General features: G+C 42.3%; 1 protein-coding gene across 1 annotated transcript; it reads right to left on the bottom strand.

The window, feature by feature from the left end:
- Nucleotides 1–4,747: 4,747 nt before the first annotated feature.
- Nucleotides 4,748–15,725, bottom strand: LOC117656920 (vomeronasal type-2 receptor 26-like). The gene is made up of 4 exons (XM_087893314.1): nucleotides 15,495–15,725; nucleotides 13,889–14,116; nucleotides 7,033–7,159; nucleotides 4,748–6,125 (listed from the first exon to the last, which is right to left on the bottom strand). Exons 1-4 carry the CDS (start codon nucleotides 15,723–15,725, stop codon nucleotides 5,224–5,226), a joined length of 1,488 nt encoding a protein of 495 aa, XP_087749440.1. The 3' UTR covers nucleotides 4,748–5,223.
- Between the last annotated feature and the right edge of the window lie 6,423 nt (nucleotides 15,726–22,148).

Below are 22,148 nucleotides of genomic sequence, written 5' to 3'. Positions count from 1 at the left end.
TCCTGAATTTCAGTTTGTGAATTCTGATCTCCATGAGATAAATGATATGACACACACACCCGCCCCCAGTATTTGCTGGATTGAAAAAGATAGAGAGGTAATAACCCAGTTTCCTGTGAATTCTGTGGAACTTCCTTTCTTGAGATGGAGGGAGAAATCGTTTCTCCTTCTCCTTCTCCTTCTCCTTCTCCTTCTCCTTCTCCTCCTCCTCCTCCCCCTCTTCTTCTTCTTCTTCTTCTTCTTCTTCTTCTTCTTCTTCTTCTTCTTCTTCTTCTTCTTCTTCTTCTTCTTCTTCTCCTTCTCCTTCTCCTTCTCCTTCTCCTTCTCCCCCTCCTTCTCCTTCTTCTTCCTCCATATTCATCATTGGATGCTGGCGATCATGTTGGCGAACCTATTTTTATCAACAGCTGCATGAAAAAGTGCTGCTGAGTTTTATTTAGTTGGTCAAGCATGTATGAGAAACAAGTATAAGTATGAACATAATATATAAACATATAAATATAAACAGGTATAAGTATGTACATATTAAATGAGTATGAATAAATGGGAATAGTAGGACAGGGATAGTAGGCATGCTGGTGCGCTTATGCATGGCCCCTTAGAGACCTCTTAGGAATGGGGTGAGGTCCACGGTAGACAGTTTAAGGTTAACCAAGTCCCTTAGATTTTGAAGAAATAGTTTGGAGAATTTTTTCCCCCCAAAAATCCATTTATCTCAAAACTCATCTTTAGATTTCTAGATCTCTAAGAAAGTTAATTGTAACCTGAGAAAGTCCCACATCCACGTTCTCAGTGGAAACCATGCTCAAAATATCTAACACCTCGAAATGTGACAGCCAAACTAGCAGTGCCAACTTTGAAGCAGAATAATGTATCTCTTCTCTACCTTCTATCACTTGTTTCTCTGGAATTGCATTACATTTTATTCAAAGAAGAACGAGGCACTCACTCACATGCCGTATTCAGAAATGTGTGGCACTTTTTTGAAACTCTGTGTACGTTCATCAGCTTTTATAAAGGAAAAAAATCCCCCAAGTATCATGTTAGCTCTGGAGGTGGAAAATTTCCTTGCAACATTAGAGGGCTGGAGGCAGATTGATTTCAAAGTCTCATTGACGCTGCCAGGAAAAAGGAAGAAGAGTGGAATAAATTTAAGTACTAGCAGACTTGAGCCATCATTCCATCCTTTCAAATGCATGGTCCAAAAATAAAATAAAATACAGCTGTCAAAAAATGCCTTGTTTAGATCTAAAGAGTCATGGTGGCCTTCCATCTTTCTGAGGACAGTAAAATGAGGAGCCAAATTGTTGGGGGTAATCGGCTGACTCTGTAAACCACTTAGAGTGGGCTGTAAAAGCCCCTGTGAAGTGGTATAAAAGTCAAAGTGTTATTGCTAATGGGAAACATCCACTGAAAAGGAAGAAGATATTTTTCTACATGCAAATTAAAAAGAAAAGCTAAAACAGAACAATCTCCTTGACTCAGATTTCAGTGGCATAAGATAAATATAAAGGGATATTTCAAAGTGCAGGAGGTCTTATTTTTTAATCTCCCAGCTATTCTTAGTCAGGGATGATGCTGCCAAAGAGACAGAAGTGGAATACAGTCATTTTGCAAATTGGAGGGCAAATCATACCCTTGCACCAAATCCTCTATTCCCTTGTGATTCGGACAAACTTTGTTTGTCTAAAATCTGTACTTGGCTATTGTAAGAGTAACAATTAGTGTCCCATTGCAAACATTTTATTTCTCTCTCCTTCAATCTTCCTTGTTCTTACCCACAACTTGACCTTAGATTAACAGATTTACACAGTTGGAAGGGACTTTATAGGTCATCTAGTCCAACCCCCCGCCTAAGCATTTTCTGACAAATGGCAGTCCAATCTTTTCAAGAAAGTCTCAAGTGATGAAGCTCCCACAACTTCCAAAGGCAATTTCTGTTCCATGGGTTGATTGTTCTCACTGTCAGAAAGTTCCTCTTTATTTCTAGGTTGAATCTTTCCTTAGTCAATTTCCATCCATTATGCCTTGTCTGGCCTTCAAGTGCTTTGGAAAATAGCTTGACCCCCTTTTATCTGTGGCAGCAACTCAAATATCATGTCTCCCCTGGTCCTTCTCTTCATTAGACTAGTTCCTGTACCCGTTCTTCATATGTTTTAGTCTCCAGTCCCCTCATCATCCTGGTTGCTCTCCTCTGCACTTTTTCTAGAGTCTCAACATCTTTTTTATAGTGTGGTGACCAAAACTGGATGCAGTACTCTAGGTGTGGTCTTACTAAGGCTTTATAGAGTGGTATTAGTACCTTTCTTGATCTTGATTGTATCCCTCTGTTAATAAAATTTAGGATTGCATTGGCTTTTTTGGCTGCCGCTGCACACTGCTGGCTCATATTTAGTTGGTTGTCCACTAAGACTCCAAGATCCCTCTCACAGACACTGTTATTAAGCCTGGTTTCACCGAATTTATATAGAAAAGTTTCAGAAACTTTGGCTTTTGAGAATTATTTACATCAGGTTGATCTCCACTAGGACTGACCAATTTGATCGCCTTGCAGTCCAAGGGACTCGCAGGAGTCTTCTCCAGCACCATAGTTCAAAGGCCTCAATTCTTTGGTGCTCAGCCTTCCTTATGGTCCAACTTTCACAGCCATACATTGCAACTGAGAAAACCATAGCCTTGACTACATATGCACTTTTGTTGGCAGGGTGATGTCTCTGCTTTTTTTACCCTACTCTTATTTTAAATTGTTTGTATAGGATTTTATTGGTAATTTATTGGTTTGAACCTTGTACTTTGATATGGCCTATAGACTAATCAATAAAGCTAATCTAATCTAATCTAGTCTAATCCATAACCAGGCCTCAATCCTGACTAGATGGGGCCAAGATAATACATTTCATCCAGGACTCTCTGAAGTTGCAAGCAACAACCATCTAAAAAGGTTAAATCATGGCAACTGGACCAAAGTTTGTTAATCTCAGGTGTTTTGTTACTCACCCAAATAACTTCATCAGCTGCTCTGTCTAACTAAAAAATTAGTTAGGCAGTCATTGGAATTTACCAACTCTTGCCACACCAACTGCAGGGGTTTCTCCCTGAAATGTATTGTAATATTGTCAGTGAAGAGTCAATCATCCTTTTAGATACTTTAGCCTGGATAATTGAGTCTTTATTGACATATTGCAATCCATTTTGGGGAGAAACCTCTGCAAATGGTGTGTCAAGAATTGGTATATTCCAGCAACTCTCTGACTCTATTATTATTATTATTATTATTATTATTATTATTATTATTATTATTATTATTATTATTATTATTGCTGATGAAATTACTTGGATGACTAATGAAATGCCTCAGATTATGTTGGAATACAGTTTCCTTGTATTCTGTGCAACAACTACAGCAGTATTCAACCAGTAGATGGCAGTGTTTATAAATTGTCATCTATGGTATATACTCTATGGTCTTTTTCTTCTGAGGAGAATTTCCTGTTACAGTTAAAAACTGTTAAGTAGCAAGGCCCAGGGAGACTGTACACTTTATTTTGATCTGTAAGGGCTATATAAAAAGAATTTTTATCAGGTTATAGGCCCAGCCATAGCCAAACATACAGCAAATAAGCACAAGATGCTGCAACAGAAAGAAGACAGCAACAGAATAAAAGAAAATGACCAGTAACAGAGCTAAAACAAAGATTTCATTTGCAAATGTAACAAACCAGAATGACCAGCCTTGCAAATTCAAGATGAAAATGCTGCTAATAAGGGAAGAATAGGGAGCTGCTAATAAGGGAGGAAAATGCTGCTAATTAGGATACATGGAAATACATAAGTAAAATGAGGCCAGAATACAGTGGTGGGATTCAGCCAGTTCGGGAAAACCAGTAGTTAAATTGCTGGCCCCACCACTCCCCACCCCGCCCCTTCCAGGAGTCCCCATGCGCCCCATTTTGGCTCCCAGGTAAGTGCATGGAGTCATTTTAGGCCCAAAACAAGGCAGGGGGGTGCGCTCATCCCCCGTTTTCACTCTCAGGAAACTTCAGGGAGGTTTACTAGGCCCAAAACAGAGTATGGGGGGCAGTGCCCCCCCTCGCAGCCCATTTTCACTCTCAGGGGGGTGCAGGAGGATGAGTCATACCTCTCACACCCCCTGGCCACACCCACCCAGCTGATCATTAGGGCAGAGAACCAGTTGTTAAATTATTTGAATCCCACCACTGCCAGAACTCCTTTCAGATGGGTGGATGGATAAAAAAGATAAAAAAGCTCAGAGTACAATCTCTCCTAGCTTAGGAGAGGATCAAATCAGACATATCTGTGAGCATGAAACGGCTAAAGAAATGTGGGAAGGATTACAAAAGGTGGATGAAAGAGCTAACCTAAGCAACAAACTGTATTCGATTAGAAAGCAATACCAAACCAAGCTGATGGGAGACCAGGATGTGCAGGATTACATCGGACACACCATGGAAATGGTTGCACACCTGAGAAGATAGAAAAGGTAACAGCGTTCTGTGTGCCTTTGGCATTTAGTCATGCTGGGGACATGACCACGGAGATGTCTTCGGACAGTCCTGGCTCTTCGGCTTTGAAACGGAGATGAGCACCGCCCCCTGGAGTCAGGAACGACTAGCACATATGTGCGAGGGAAACCTTTACCTTTAAAGAAATTATCACAAGGATTCTTTTGGAATAAATGTGAAGAGTAAATACCAAAATTATATGCCAGCCAAACTACTGGAGAAGTTAATGGAATAACAGAACATTTATTTCAATATCAACCAAAGCAGCAATGGAGTGTAGTCCTTTCAATGAAGTTCAAGGTAGGGGCATCCCAATCAGAGAAGATAAAGAGTTTTTACTGAGCAAACAATGTCCTGCAACTTTCTTACAATGCAACACATATGCAAAACACATAAAAAAGGAGGAAGTTTCAATTATATGTTACTGGCTGTCTTCTTCAATATTTGGAGTCTCCCCCATGGTTCCTCATGATCACCAGGGAAATGCCAAAGAATATGAAGTAGGATTTCACTATTATTCTTCAGCTCAGATAAAGTCTTAAGGATTTATCATATATAATACATACATAAAGAACAGAGAAAGGATAGTAATAATATTGAATAGCATGGTTACAGTTGCCATCCTGAATATTTGGACTTTCCACATGGATGCTTTTCATCACCAGGTAAAGACTGAATAATATAACATTAAATTGAACTATTAATCTATTCTTCTAGTCAGGTGTTGTTTTGTGTTCAGATGTGGGTTCAAGATAATGATGTAGCATTTAGGCAGGAAGATGCATCCCAGGAGACCTGCAGTAGAGCCCAAGATGGAGAAGATCTCCACAGCCACCATGTATTTCCCCTTGGTGCTCAGATAGGCTGGGATGAAGGACACCCAAATGCTACAGAACACAAGCATGCTGAAGGTGATCAGCTTGGCTTCATTAAAAGTATCAGGCAGTTTTCTGGCAAAGAAAGCCACAGTGAAACTGATGGTGGCCAGGAGCCCCAAGTAGCCCAGCACAATGTAAAACATGGCATCTGAGTCTTCATTACATTGAACAATGATCTCTTGAACCTGTGAATGCATGTCCCATTCAGGGAAGGGTGGAGACATGATCAACCATACTATACAGATAACAGCTTGAATACATGAGCAGAAGACAATGATGGATCCTGCCAGTCTGTTTCCTAGCCATTTCCTCATCTGGTTTCCTGGCTTAGTGGCCAGGAAGGCCACAACGACTGTGATGGTTTTGGCCAGAATACAAGAAACAGAGAGAGAGAAAATGGTGCCAAACAAAGCTTGCCTGAGAAAGCAAGTCACCTTCCCAGGCCGACCTATGAAGAGCAGAGAGCACAGAAAACAAAGCAGGAGAGAGGAAAGAAGGATGCATGTGATGTTCCTGTTATTGGCTTTGACAATGGCGGTGTCCCAGTGCAGAATGAAAGTCACAGACACCAAAATGACAATTGATGAAAAGAAAAGGATCAAGGAAGTCAGAATGATTCCCAAGGATTCACCATAGGATAAATAGCTGAAATGTTTGGGAAGGCACTGGATCTTTTCTTCATTTGAATACTGATCCACTGGGCATCTCTCACATTGGTTTGCATCTGAAATACATGAAGAAGGGCTAGTCATTTCCAACTATATAGGACAATATAGAGAGCTAACTGAGAGAAATCATTCCTGATGACACGATTCACAATCCTCTTGACATGTACACCGTAATGCTTTCTTAAAAACTGATAATTACATGTTCTGGACTATTATTTATGCAAATTATTCCTTTGAATATTAAGATGATTGCCTGGAACCAATCTCGCAGCCGGTTCGGGACTCAGCTTTTTGCAGGATACTTTCAACCTGAGGTACTTGGTTGAACTACCGCCTCCCAGAGCCTTTTGTAGGCGGGGTCCATGTCCTCTCAGTCTGGATCCCCCCCCCCCGGGCCTCTCAACCATCATCCAGCTTCGGCAAACAATCCCTCTGCAGCAATCAAGCAATCTGTCAGCTCCCAGCAACCAGTCTTCCGGTCCAGCCCAGCAATCAGACTCCGCCCTGTGGCCTGCTGCTGCTCTGTTCCAGCCAGCGCTGGCTAGCTGGGGTTTGGTAGTTCCATCGATCAGCTGGCCTGGGCAACCGGAAATGTCACCATTATGTCCCACCTTCACCTGGTAGTTGGTGGAACCGTCCCTGCCAAAGAACGGGTCAACGCCCGGACCTTGGGCCCTGGCATGCTGCCGCTCAAGTGTTCCCAGCAGCTGTTGCTTGCTCCCACTGCCACCACTGCTGCTTCCAAATCCCCCTAGTGCCCACTCCAGGTATGGCAAACCCTGGACAGGGTTTGATACAAAGGATATCAGAATAAAATGAATTTATTCAAAATTTAAATTAGAACCATCTTTTTTAAAAATCTACTGCACTTTACCCCAATCGTATTCTACCAAATAACATACCAAAGATGGAAAGAATGAAGAAAAGTTGAGTTTGGCAACTCTGAATTGTCTCTTTACTTACCCATTTCAACTGAAATTCTTCCTTCGGGACATTGCATACAATTATAACAACAAATATGTTTCCCCTCCACAACAACCCTGCTGTACCCCTGATGGCAGCTCTCTACACATCTGGAATGGGGAGGCACCTGAAAAAAAAAACATCACAAAGGTTTAGGAGTGGGTTTTATCAAAACGTTGTGGAAGTTCTCCATTTTATTAGGATACATTAGTACATTCCAGGGATGCATAGTCTTCTGCTGTCAAAATATCCCAGATGCTTGAGGAGAGTGTCCATGTTTACAAAAAATCTTCCTATTTGTAGTTTTCTGCAAACACGTCCATTCTCATTTGTTTTTGTACAACAACAAAAATAGATAGCAAAGAGCATTAGAGTCTATTGCAGGAGATATCTAAAATGTTTCTATTTTGCTAGAAATCAGAGCAACCTAGAGAGCCTTGCAACCTGTGGTCTAGGCAGAAATGAAAGATTTCACCATGGATGGTGCAGTAGTTGGAGTGCAGTACTGCAGGCTGCTTCTGCTGACTGCCAGCTGCCTGCAATTTGGCAGTTCAAATCTCACCAGGCTCAAGGTTGACACAGCCTTCCATCCTTCTGAGGTCGATAAAATGCAGAGGTATAATACAGCAGGTTCTGACAGATTCTGGAGAACCGGTAGTGGAAATTTTGAGCTGTTTGGAGAACCGGTAGCAGAAAATTTGAGTAGTTCAGAGAACCAGCAAATGCCACCTCTGGCTGGCCCTAGAGTGGGTGGGAATGGAGATTTTGCAGTATCCTTCCCCTGCCAAGCCCACAAAGCCACACCCACAGAACCGGTAGTAAAAAAATTGGATTTCACCACTGGTAAAATGAGGACCCAGATTGTTGGGGGCAATAAGGTGACTCTGTAAACAGCTTAGAGAGGGCTGCAAAGCACTGTGAAGTGGTATATAAGTCTGAGTACTATTGCTATTTCATTATGTATGAAATTTCAATTAGTTAGACAAATAACCACCTCTTATTATTTATTTTATATATAAATGGTATTTATGATTCATTACAAGTTTAAACCAGTTGCTTCCTAATGTTTATGTTGTTCATTTCAAAAAATGGAGATACATTGTATTTTTTTATAAAACGGTAGCATGTTGATCAAACTAGATAAAACACAAGAATACAAGGACACATACATAATTATTTTTTTATTTTTATTTGGTCAGAGTATATCATTTATAAAAGACAAACAAAGAAAAGACATTAAAAATATTAACACATATATTGATAACAATAGTAATAATGTAACAGAATAAGTTTGTCTAAATTTCTCTTTATATTGGCTTATTTATAATTTTGTTAAATATATTGGCATATTTATAGTTATAAGTTATTTATTTATTTATTTATTTAATCATATTTATATGCCGCCCTTCTCCCGTAGGACTCAGGGTGGCTCACAAAGATAAAAACCACAGAATAATAGTTAATAAGTTAATTTAAGTTAATTAAAATAATCCAATTAAAACCCTTAGAGAAGTAAAAACTCTCAGCAGATCAGACGATTTGTTGGAAGAGCCATGTCTTCAGGTCCCTGCAGAAGGAGCGGAGGTCAGGGGCTGTCCGGAGCCCGGTGGGTAACCCATTCCAGAGGGTCAGTGCGCCCACAGAGAATGCCCTCATTCTGGGCGCCATCAGCTGACATTGCCTGGCCGATGGCACCTGGAGTAGGGCAGCCCTATGTGAGCGTACTGGATAGTGGGAGGCCGGCAGAAGATGCTCCTGCAAGTATTTATTTATTTATTTTATTTTATATTGGATTTCTATACCGCCCTTCTCCCTAAGGACTCAGGGCGGTGTACAGCCAGATTAAAAAAACATGCAGAACAAATATTAAAAACAATTAAAAGATATATAAATTTGGCCCAATTAAAACTCATTTACCAATTAAAAACGTTTAAAACATTTAAAAACAGTTAAAAATTTCATCTTAAGCCAGCCCGGCTTGTTTAAATAAATGGGTAAATAAATGGGTACCCCGGGCCCATGCCATGAAGGGCTTTATAGGTAAGTACCAGCACCTTTAAGCGGATCTGGAGGACCACTGGTAACCAGTGCAGCTTGCGCAGGAGAGATGTAACACGGGAGCAACGGGAAGCACCAGTAACAACCCGCACGGCCGCATTCTGGACCAGTTGGAGCCTCCGGGTGCACCCCAAGGGCAGCCCCTTGTAGAGGGCATTGCAGTAATCCAGGCGAGAGATAACAAGAGTATGGGTTACTGTACAAAGGGCATCCCTGTCTAGGAAAGGGCGCAACTGGTGCACCAGGCGAACCTGTGCAAAAGCCTCCCTTGTCACGGCCGTCAGGTGGTCCATCAAGGACAGCTGGGAGTCCAGGAGGACGCCAAGATTGCAAACCCTTTCAGAAGGAGTTAGCCACCATCCCCCATCCAAAGTGATGGGGGTACTAGGCCATGAGATGCCGGCATCCACAGCCACTCCGTCTTGGAGGGGTTGAGTTTGAGCCTGTTCCCACCCATCCAGACCTGCACCGCTTCCAGGCACTTCGACATCATGGAAAGGGCATCCCTGGGGTGGTCAGGGGTGGAGATGTAGAGCTGGGTACCATCAGCATACTGATGATACCTCACCCCAAAACTGTGAATGATCTCACCCAGCAGCTTCATATAGATGTTAAAGAGCAAGGGGGAGAGAACCGATCCCTGAGGCACCCCACAAGTGAGGGGCCTCGGGGAGGATCTCTGTCCCCCCTGCCCAGACAAACTACGTATGGCCCGAGAGGTAGGAGGAGAACCACCGTAAAACAGTGCTCCCCACCCCTAACCCCCCGAGTTGTCGCAGTAGGATACCATGGTCGATGGTATCAAAAGCCACTGAGAGGTCAAGTAGAACCAGGATGGAGGAATAATTCCCATCCCAGGTTCACCAGAGATCATTCACCAGGGCAACCAATGCTGTTTCCGTGCTGTGTCCGCGCCTGAAACCCAATTGGTACGGGTCGAGATAATCCGTTTCCTCCAGGAATTGTGGAAGTTGGTATGCCACCACAGACTCAACAACCTTCGCTATAAAGTGAAGGTTGGAGACAGGATGAAAGTTGTTCAAAATGGCCGGATCCAGGGCAGGCTTCTTGAGAAGGGGTCGAATCATCACCTCCTTAAGGATGGCAGGGAAGACCCCATCCCTCAATGAAGCATTGACAATCGCCTGGATCCAGTCTCCGGTCACCTCTCTGGTTGTCCTAACAAGCCAGGAGGGACACGGGTCCAACAAACATGTGGAGGCTCCCAATCTACCCACAATCCTGTCCACTTCATCTGTGGGCACAGGGTCAAAGTCAACCCAGACTTCAAGACTTGCTCTCGTCTCCTCGCCCGGTCCTGCCCAGTCGGAGTCTAGGCCCACCCGGATCTGAATGATTTTATCTTGCAGAAATTGAACAAAGTCCTCAGCACTGCCCTTCAAGGGGTCCTCCCTTGCTCCCTGATTGAGAAGAGAGCAGGTCACTCGAAACAAGGCCGCTGGGCGATTTTCTGCAGACACAATGAGAGCAGCGAAATAATCACATTTTGCCACTTCCATCACCACAAGATAAGACCTAATATAGGTTCTTAACTGTGTTCAATCAGATTCGGAATGGGAAGATCTCCAACAGCCCTTTAGGCATCTCTTCCGACGCTTCATCTCCCTGAGCTCCACGGAAAACCATGGAGCTACACAGGATCCCTGTCGGAGGAGAGGCCACAAAGGGGCAATTCAATGCAAAGCCCCAGTGGCAGCCTGTTCCCAGGCCTCCACCAGGCCCTCTGGCGAATCGTAGGATAGGTATGTGGGAAATGTCCCAAGCTCGGTCCAGAACCTCTCAGGGCCCATCAGGCACCTGGGGCGGAACCAACAAATTGGGTCCGCCTCCCAGTGGTGGGGGTTGGTGATAGAAAGTCTAGTTTAAGGAGGGAATGGTCGGTCCATGGCAGGGGTAGGATAGTAAGATCCCCCCTACCCCGAGCATTTATCCACTGCCCAGAGATAAAAATCAGGTTGAGTGTGTGTCCACCATTGTGAGTTGGGCCCTGTACAATTTGAGTGAGGTCCATGGCCATCATGGATGCCATGAACTCCCAAACCAGCTCAGATGTCTCGCTGGCTGACGGGAGATTAAAATCTCCCACAACCATCAGGTTGGGGAGCTCAACCATCAGTTCGGCAATGACTTCGAGTAGTGTGGGCAGGGCTGAAGATATGCAGCTGGGAGACAGGTACATAATCAACAAGCCCGACTGCAGTCCAGGGTTCTATTTCAACAATACAGATTCACATCCGCCTATCTGAGGGACAGTAACCTCCCTAGGGCTAAGATTTTCCCTAATGACAACCACCACTCAGCCACCCTTTTCATGGAGTCACGGCTGGTGCAGCACACAGAAACCCGGTGGACATAAATCTGAGAGAGGAACCCCTCCCTCCGGTCCCAACCAGGTCTCCATAATGCAAGCCAGGTCCGCACCCCCCTTGTGTATAAGATCTCATATGAGGGGGGCCTTGTTCACAATGGATCTAGCATTAACATACACCAGCTGGAGCCCCAGATTCTGCACTCCCAACCCTCCAGGGGAGCGGGAAGAACAAAGAGGGCTAGAGTGCGTTACCGCCTGCAAGTAGCGTGGGCGCGTCCCTCTGATGTCATATGCCCCTCTGTTCCCACTACCTCTGCCCCTCCCAACCACCACAATGACAGAATGTCCCTCACCCCACTGTACCCCATCCAGCCTCCCATCTCCATCCCCTCCGCCATGATCGTCTGACAGGCTAACTTGCTGATCTACAAGGATCCCCCCCCAGGTCCATTCTTTACAAAGTAACCCTCCTCCCTCCTAAAACCCCTTAAAATTTTGGTAGATAATTTGAACAAAAAACCCCTCAACCTCCTCTTCGCCGCATGCCACCTCTCGGTGTTCCAAAACCAGTCATCAAGGTAGGCCCTTGATAGTATGGAGGGCCAGACCTATGAGAGGGAGGAGTCTCACAGCACAAGGAGCTCGGCCGCTGAATACATCCAGTACCCTGGGATGATGGTGGGATATGGCCCGGGAGTCCACCACGATAGTCTAAAGGTCCAGGAGAGAGAAAAAGCAGATCTTAGGTGTAGATAAACTGGACTCCACTGTCCTCTCACGACAGTGGGAGGAGTCTCATGCCGTTTCGAACAACCGGGGAATAAATATCCAAAACCACCCTCTCACGGTGGCTGGCCTTGAAAGAATGGCCAATGGAAATTGATGGAACGTCCCACTGGAAGTGAGACAGCAGTGAAGAACCGGCTCCCTCAGTGTTCACAATCTATGTTGCAACTCTCCGCATGGCTAAGAAGCAAAAGATGGAATGCAGAGCCGGTCCAAGGGCTCAGGGAAAAAAGCTGGTCCACGGGATCAGGATAGCAGCCATACCAGAGGAGGATGAAGGTGGATATGGAAAGGGAGATACTTTCCAGCAAACTGGGACAGGATGATGAGTGACCATAATAAGGCCTGAAACCAGGCCGGTGGGGGGAGGAGGCCAACGTGAGGCGGCTCGGGTAACCACCCTTCCGTCGTCCTCCAGTCCCTCCAAACCACCCCCAGGTCTTCCAATAGTCACATCATTCCCAATCACAGTCTCCACCAGATCTCAGTGGATGCCTCTGGGTCACCACCAGGGCTGGCCCTCCAAAATAGCACCAGTGACCCTGCGGCATTCCAGGCAGTTCCAGGATGGTAAGTTGCCAAAAAATCCCCCACTGCCACACTGATGGTCGTCAGGCTGCTGCCGCCATTCCCGCTACTGTCCCAGCAGTCACCATTGCACTCGCCGCCGCCACCACTGTCGCCACCGCTGCTGCCGCTCATGTCATCATCACCCCCTAGCTCCTCCAGAGGCATCCAGGGTCCCAACGAGAACACTGCATTGCCGCCGCTGCTTCCCCACCACCACCGCCACTCCAGCCACCACTACAATGGATGCCAAGCAGGCTGCCACCATCCAGGCCGCTACTGCAGCGCCTGTAGACAATGCTCCTCCCTGGCCAGCGCATTCCGGAGAGCGAAAAAGCTCTCAAGTGACTGGCATGATGCTCAATTAGCCGGGCAGGGGCCATAGATGATCAATTTGACCCCCAAGACTCCCCAAAAGGTCAGGCATCACCCCATCAGCCTGCAGCGACTCAGAAAGGAGCCGCTATCTTGAGCATGTGCAAAAGAGGTTTTTATAAACCATTTTTATCTTTAATTCATATGTATCAATATTTTTTCTTCATCTGATTTCTACCTGTTATCTCTAACCATTCATAAAATCTATTCTATATCAAGTAATATTCTGTGTCATCCTTCTCTTTTATTTTTAAAATCAGTCTGTCCATCTCAGCACAGTCTAACATTTTCTGAATTATATCCTCATCTCGTGGTGTATGTTCATTTTACCAGTATTTTTCAAATATAATCCTTGCTGCTGTCAGTACATGCAAAACTAAATATATGGTCCCTTTATCATAGCCCTCCGGCATTATACCCAACAGAAATATTTTTGGTTTCAGGTCTATATGTTGCTTTTCCAATCAGGTATATATTTTGTTCCAATATTTTCTTGCTTTCATACAAGTCCACCACATATGATAATAAGTACCTGGGGTCTGTAAATAGTTTTATGTCATATTAATTTCAATGTGCAACTTAGTTCATGTAGATGGTCTTCATCAAAACCATCCCAAATATTTAGCAAAACCACAAGACTCTAGGCTTTCATCAATAATCAATAATCAACTTCTGAGCTTTTAGGTCTTTGGAGAAGAATCTCTTCCTGTCCAAATAAGAGTCTACCTAACATCCCACCTGCTGAAATTTGTGATTCCACACAATGGCACTTTCATCAATGGTGAATTTTTTCCCATCAAGATCTTTGGAGACCATCTTTCCAATCTGGACTTTCTGGAAGGATTGATTGTGGAAGGAGACAAAGTTGAAGATGTCGTATCCTGGGTCAAACTCCCCCTTCTCATCAAAAAAGATTTCTTCACCCACACTGTTATTAAAACGGGTGTTTCTCAGAAAGTAGTGAAGCTGGATTTGAGAGGGAGGAGAAGTCAGATCGGTTATCTTAATCTTGCCCAAAGTTTGGCTTTGTTCAGAATCACAACAGAGTTTCTTTAGTGAATATTATCGGTATTGTAACTGAAGTGCATTGTGGTTTGATTGCAGAGAGCACTTCTAATTTCAGCAATATCAGATCCAACCATTTCATTAACACTTATTCTTTTAAGTAGAATATGTTAATAGATCCTTGGCATAAGATTCTCACACAGCCTATTTTCCAGATATATAGATAGAGATAGAGATAGAGATAGAGATAGAGATAGAGATAGAGATAGATAGATGATAGACAGACAGACAGACAGACAGACAGACAGACAGTTCCAAAGCACAGTAGGTAGAGTAGCAAGATCAGAAAAGTTGCTTACTACAAAGACATTGGGGGAGATCCTCTAATAAAGAATATGGAGACAAACTAAAAGCTTTTTAGTGCTGTGCATTCAAATTTTGGGAGATGTCTGGTATGAGTGTTTGCACAAAAACTGTTTACATTAATGGGCTTTCACATCCTTCACAGCACTAATAGCAGATCTCCAAAACATAGCTCTTCCTGGAGTTTGTTTGACTCTGGAGATGATTCTGGAGAGCCGCAGTGGCACAGTGGTTAGAGTGCATTACTGCAGGCTACTCTACTTCTGCTGATCACCAGCTGCCAGCAGTTTGGCAGATCGAATCTCACCAGGCTCAAGGCTGACTCAGCCTTCCATCCTTCCAAGGTCAATAAAATGCAGAGGTGTAATCCAGCAGGTTCTGACAGATTCTGGAGAACCAGTAGTGGAAATTTTGAGCAGTTGGAGAACCGGTAGCGGAAATTTTGAGTAGTTCAGAGAACCAGCAAATGCCACCTCTGGCTGGCCCTAGAGTGGGGTGGGAATGGAGATTTTGCAATATCCTTCCCCCAGGAGTGGGGAGGGAAAATTTGAGTAGTTCAGAGAACCAGCAAATGCCACCTCTGGCAGGCCCTAGAGTGGGGTGGGAATGGAGATTTTGCAGTATCCTTCCCCTGCCAAGCCCACAAAGCCACACCCACAGAACCGGTAGTAAAAAAATTGGATTTCACCACTGGTAAAATGAGGACCCAGATTGTTGGGGGCAATAAGGTGACTCTGTAAACAGCTTAGAGAGGGCTGCAAAGCACTGTGAAGTGGTATATAAGTCTGAGTACTATTGCTATTATTTGATATGATTGAGCTGCATTCATTACTGAATTGCAAAAAAAAAAAAAAGTTGCTAATGGTTAATTGGTTGCTGCAGAGAAACAAATCCAGAGTGTTTATATATTGCTGCCTTCCCATCCCATCCTGTTCAGGGCTTCTATAAATGGTATCTGAGAAGTGCAATGTCATACCTGCCATGGCTGAAAATGACTTGCAAAATGATTGGGTCCATCTAGATTCCTCAGAGGAGCTGGCTTTGCTCTTCTTGATTTTATGGCTTGCGCCACGTGTGCTGCGAGATACACCGCATTGTAGATATTGTAGCTCTCTCCAGACATGGTCATTTCAAAGATAGAGACCGGGACTTTCCCAAGCTCTTCCTTCATGGTGCAGCGTTTAGCTTTGAAGCGAACTGGAGGCATGGTACAACGAAATACAACCCTCCAGAACCAATTAATATAAGGAAAGGGACTTAAAGAAGGTTTTATGCTCTCAAGAAACTCCTGAAATCCTGGCACAATCCTCGTGTGGAGTGAGAAATATAGGGAACCATTGAAAGTCTGGACTAGAATTTTATCTTTTGATAACATCACGGTGAAATCCCATTGGTAGGTCATGATCCACACTCTCTGAACAATTGGTATTTTATGGTAAAACTCAAAGACATGCAGCCCCCATTGTAGAGTTTCCATAGATCGGGCAGTCCCATAGGCAAGGACTACACTGCTATTCTTCAGTAATATATTTTTTATAACATTTCTTACACGGAGAAAAAGGACTTGCTTATTTACGGCAGCATCCTTTAAAACTGGGATCAACCCCATCCAAGCAACGCAAATATCATTCTGGAAAAGCTTTGGCTGGAAGTTCTGAAGAAAGACTTCCCCACTTTCATCCGTTGTTACTAAGAGGCCAATCCAGTTCCACCTAAAATGTTTTAGTAAACGAACAATGGCCTCGTATTGCAAGTTTTCATTGGGAACCATGTTGAAGAAGGAAGGAAAGTGGCTTTTATCACTCAGGACTGGATCAAAGGAGCCATAACCAATCTATTTGGAACAAAGATGCACATAAAAATCAATTGAGAATCCAATTGTGGTCATTAAATCGTAGCAGTGTTCCAGTATCTATGGGATTGAGAGAAGCGGGGCGGGGGTATCAATCTATTCTCCAGAGCACTTGGAGGCAGGAGAAGCAGCAATGGGTTGAAACTAATCAAGGAGAGAACCAAGCTAGAACTAAAGAGAAAATATCCTGACAGAACAATTCTGCAACAAAGATGATTAGGGAACTGGAGGCTAAAACATATGAAGAACGGTTGCAGGAACTGGATAAGGCTAGTTTAATGAAAAGAAGGACTAGAGGTGATATGATAGCAATGTTCCGATATCTCAGGGGCTGCCATAGCTTTGGAGTCAAGCTATTCTCCAAAGCACCTGAGGTAGGACAAGAAAAACGGGTGGAAACTAATCAAGGAGAGAACCAAGCTAGAACTAAAGAGAAAATATCCTAACAGTTAGAACAATTCCACAGTGGAATGACTTGCCTCCAGAAGTTGTGAATGCTCCAACACTGGAAGTTTTTAAGAAGAGATTGGACAACCATTTGTCTGAAATGGTATAACATTTCCTACCTGAGCAGATGGTAGGACTAGAAGACCTCCAAGGTCCCTTGCAACTCTTGTAGCTAATTTCAAAACCTCAAAAGTTTCCCCCAAGGTTGACATGTAAGATCATCAACTTCAAGATAGGAAATTTTGAGAACTCAGAATTGGGAAACGTTGTAGATTTCATTGTTCATTTTTCTTGTCACCTGATAGACTGGCTAAAACTGATGAAAGCTAGGATTTATAAAACAACAACAAGAACAACAACAGAGGTTTTCTTGGTCTGCTTTTGCCAAATAGGTGGATCTGTGAAAAATGGTCATACCTGTGGAAACTTATAGATGTTCAAAATGTGGGCCATCTGGATGGAATTGAGGGAGGTGAGGTCACCAATGATAGGCAAGAAGTCCATCTCCCTCCTTCTGTCACAGATGAAGTTCACAGGACTCCTTCGACTCAGAAAAAGAAATTCAAAAACGTCCTCATTGGCCACCCAGGCATTGAAACTGGTTTCATAAATCTCCAGTGTTGGTGTGATGTTGGGGAACAGTTTGACGTTCTTGTTGATCTCATCAAGGGCAAAATACATAGAAAGAGGTTGCTGGACATATTTTGGTATCAAGCTGAAATAAAAGTGCGGAAGGACAAGAAAATTATATCACAAAAAGCACTAAATCTAGTTGCAAACTATGTCGATCATTGCGGCTACTTGTGAGAGATTAATTTTGGATTTTAATCAGAGATACTTTTTGCTTTCAACATCATTCTGACACCTCAACAGTCACTGATGGTTGAGCAACAGAATAGGAGCCATGAATCTGAATCCTTTTTAGTATATTTCATAGAGTCCTTCTGTCCAAATGAGCATCGATTTAAACATTTGCCATTATCATTTCAAGACTGTATAAAGGTAAAGGTAAAGGTTCCCCTTGCACATATGTGCTAGTTGTTGCTGACTCTAGGGTGTGGTGCTCATCTCCATTTCAAAGCCAAAGAGCCAGCATTATCCAAAGACATATCCGTGGTCATGTGGCCAGCATGACTAAATGCCAAAGGCGCATGGAACGCTATTACCTTCCCACCAAAGGTGGTCCCTATTTTTCTACTTGCATTTTTTATGTGCTTTCGAACTGCTAGGTTGGTAGAAGCTGGGACAAGTAACGGGAGCTCACCCCGTTAGTTGGCATTAAGTATTCGAACCGCAGAAGTATTGACCTTTCGATCGACAAGCTCAGCATCTTAGCCACTGAGCTAAGTGTCCCCTATCAAGGCTGTATAGTATGGGCCAAAAACTTCAGATATACTAAAATTAGATAAACGGCAGAAATTGTGGGACAGAAACTATAAGTTAACAATGTCAACTGCTTATAAGGAACATCTATGTAAAATGTTTTATAAGTGGCACCTACCACCAGCAAGACTAGCAAAGATGTTTGAAAATATGTCCATCCAAACATGTTGGAAATGTAATCAGATGTGGTGGACATGTCCAAAGGCAAAAAGATATTGGACTAAAATAAACATTTGGTTAGAAAAACTGAAAAAGCAACAGACTGATTTGAAACCAGAAATATTTTTGTTGGGTATTTTACCAGAACTGTATAATAAAGGGAACACGTATCTAATTTTACATGTGTTAACAGCAGCAAGAATTGTTTTTGCACAACAGTGGAAAAATGAATACTTCAGATAGAAGTGTTATAAAAAAAAGATTAGAATGTGCAGGGATGGACAGATTAATACTAAAAATAAAGGAGAAGGAAAAAACCAATACTTTTTAACATGGGACTTGTTTTACCAATGGCTAACTAACAGAAACAGAAGTTAGAAACTAAAAAGATGAAGAGAATGATTAATTATATCATGAAAGTTTTCTAGTATGGATAAGCTAACGCCACTATCACTATATGATTATTATCAATTATATGTATATTATGATTACTATTATGCTTATTGTCTTTTTGTTATTCAAAACTAACTGTACTCAGACAACACACTGTTCATATAGATATAGGACCTGTATGAGTCAAAAAGAGGGCTGTGAAAATATTTACAGACTCTTCGCATCCTGGATATAAATTGTTTCAGCTCCTACCCTCTAAATGATGCTATAGAGCACTGCACAACAGAAGAACTGGACACAAAGACAGTTTTTCCCCGAACGCCATCACTCTGCTAAGCAAATAATTCGCTCAACCAGTGTCAAACTATTCACTAAGGCTGCATTACTATTACTATTAATCTTCTCATTGTTCCTATCACCTTCTCCTCCCACTTATGACTGCATGACTGTAACTTTGTTGCTTGTATCCTTACGATTTATATTGATTGTTTCCTAGTATGATCTGATTGCTTATTTGTACCCTAAGACTATCATTAAGTGTTGTACCTTATGATTCTTGATGAATGTATCTTGAGTCTTTTTATGTACACTGAGAACATATGCACCAAAGACAAATTCCTTTTTTTTTTTTGAATCAAGTTTTATTGATTTTTTTCTCCATTGGCCGTATCATAACTTATACAATTTATTTTATTCAAATACATTTTACTCAGTTACAATTTTTGCCAAAATCTTCTTTTTCCTTTTTTGATCATATCTTAAAATTTCAAAGACAAATTCCTCGTGTGTCTAATCACACTTGGTCAATAAAGAATTCTATTCTATTCTATTCTATTCTATTCTATTCTATTCTATTCTATTCTATTCTATTCTATTCTATTCTATTCTATTCCATTCCATTCCATTCGATTCCATTCCATTCCATTCTATTTATAGATATAGATATAGGATAGATATATAGATATATATTTATATAGACATAAATATATAAAGACTGTATTTGAACTTTACCCAGTTATACAATTCCATTTATTCTCTACCAACTGTTGTGTAAATATCTCTTAGCTATTTAATTAGTATTAATTCTTCTATTAATGTAGCAGCCATTCGAATCATTGAGGAGGAGATTTTCAGAAATGCTTAGACATCTAGGCAAGCATTTCGGAGAGGCTGGTTGAAAGTCCTTTTCCTAATGGATGCAGTGATGCTCAACCAGTTTTGTATAAGTCACCTCCTGACAGAGAATGTATTTGTCTTTGAAAGTTTAAGAACACCAGCATATCAACTTCACCTGTCATCACTGGGTGGATAGACTGTATATTAATGTTGGCAACAAATTATATGATCAGGTCTATAAAACAAACTTTTGGTGCATATTTTGCTGATATGATGGAACTTCCTTTTTTCATAGGAAAGGTACATCGATGATTATATAAAATCTGTCCACTATCTAAAATCGAATAGAATAATAGAGTTGCAAGGGACCTTGGAGGTCTTCTACTCCAACACCCTACTTAGGCAGGACACCTTCTTCTAGTCCTACCACCTGCTCAGGTAGGAAATGCTATACCACTTCAGACAAATGGTTATCCAACATCTTCTTAAAAATTTCCAGTGTTGGAGTATTTACAACTTCTGGAGGCAAGTTGTTCCACTGATTAATTGTTCTAACAGTCAGGAAATTTCTCCTTAGTTCTAAGTTGCTTCCCTCCTTGATTAGTTTCCACCCATTGCTTCTTGTCCTACCCTCAGGTGCTTTGGAGAATCGCTTGTCTACCTCTTCTTTGTGGCAGTCCGTGAGATATTGGAACACTGCTATCACATCTCCCCTAGTCTTTCTTTTCATTAAACTAGACGTACCCAGTTTCTGCAACTGTTCTTCATATGTTTTAGCCTCCAGTCACCTCATCATCTTTGTTACTCTTCTCTGCACTCTTTCTAGAGTCTCCACATCTTTTTTACATCGTGGCGACCCAAACTAGATGCAGTATTCCAAGTGTGGCCTTACCAAGGCATTATAAAGTGGTATGAACACTTCACATGAACTTGATTCTATCCCTCTGTTTATCTAGTTCTTCCTAGAACTTCTATTAAAGCTTACATGCAGCTACAGACTTCAATGAATATATGTTAACATTTAAGATACATCTTAATCTAGTGAAAAGAAGGAACAGGGGAGACATGATAGCAGTGTTCCAATATTTGAGGGGCTGCCACAGAGAGGAAGGGGAGGGTCAAGCTATTTTCCAAAGTACCTGACAGTGAGAACAATCAACCTGGATATCTCAGGAGCGTGGATAGCTCAGCAGACTAATGCATTGTAATTTAACTCCAGCTGTCTGCAATTAGTAAGTTTGAATCGTGCCAGACTCAAGGTTGACTCAGCCTTCCATCTTTTCTAAGGTAGGTAAATTGAGGACCCAGTTTGTGGGGGCAATAAGCTGACTTTGTAAAAATATACAAAAGTATGAAGGCTATTGCTTAACGCATTGTAAGCCGCCCTGAGTCTCCGGAGAAGGGCGGCATAAAAATCAAATTAAAAAAAAAACAAAACAAAAAAAACCTTGGAACAGAAGTTGTGGGAGCTTCATCACTGGAAGCTTTCAAAAAGAGACTGGACTGCCATCTGTCAAAAATGATGCAGGGTCTGTTTGGACTACAAAGTCCCTTCCAATTCTGTTAATCTGTATTTGTATTTATCTCTAAATGTGACAGCAAAGGGACCAGAATAATGTACCCTACATTCTATCACCTTTCACTACACTTTCTTCAAAGAGAAAAAAGGCACTTACTTTACAATGCCAGCAATCTCTGGCAGTTTTTGGAAACTCTGTACGTGGTCAACACTGAGTAAAAATGAAGTAAATCCGCCAAGTATCATTTTAGCTCTTGAGGTGGGAATTGTCCCTGGAACTTTAGAAGGCTGGAGGCAGATCGATTTCAAACTCTCACTGACACTGCCAGGAATAAAGAAGAAGAGCAGAATAAATTTCAATGCCTGCAGACTTGAGCCATCATTCCAGCTTTTCAAGGACATGGTCAATAAAATATAGTGATCAGGTTTCCCCCAAAAGTTGCTTTGATTAGATTTGATTAGTAAAAATAAAACAGAATGGTTTCCTTGACTTGGATAAATGAGATTTTGGTGGCACAAAGGGGAATTTTGGAGAACCTTTCAAAGTACAGCGTTTTTTACCCTTTTTCTCCCAGACATCCTTATGCAAGTTTGATCCTGCCAAAGAAACAGGAGTGGAATATAGTCATTGTGCAAATCATAGCCTTTAACTCTATTCCCTTATGATTTTAGGCAATTTTTTTTTGTCTAAAATCTGTAGACATGGTTATTATGAGAGTTACAGTTAATGTCCCATAGCAAGTGCCATATTCTTTCTGTTG

Source organism: Pantherophis guttatus, chromosome 4 (genome assembly GCF_059756535.1).
Source record: "Pantherophis guttatus breed Tessera chromosome 4, ASM5975653v1, whole genome shotgun sequence".
In the NCBI taxonomy this organism is placed as follows: Eukaryota; Metazoa; Chordata; class Lepidosauria; order Squamata; family Colubridae; genus Pantherophis; species Pantherophis guttatus.
The sequence above is the reverse complement of the archived record's forward strand: the minus strand, read 5'-3'. Positions and strand labels throughout refer to the sequence as shown.

Bases quoted from the DNA above. Each gene is read 5' to 3' on its own strand.
- LOC117656920 (XM_087893314.1), bottom strand. From the start codon at position 15,725: ATGCCTCCAGTTCGCTTCAAAGCTAAACGCTGCACCATGAAGGAAGAG. The intron at 7,160-13,888 runs GTGGGATGTTAG...TTTTTTTTTCAG, and splicing joins GGAATCACAAATTTCAGCAG to GTGCCTCCCCATTCCAGATG. The intron at 6,126-7,032 runs GTAAGTAAAGAG...CATGTATTTCAG, and splicing joins AAGAATTTCAGTTGAAATGG to ATGCAAACCAATGTGAGAGA.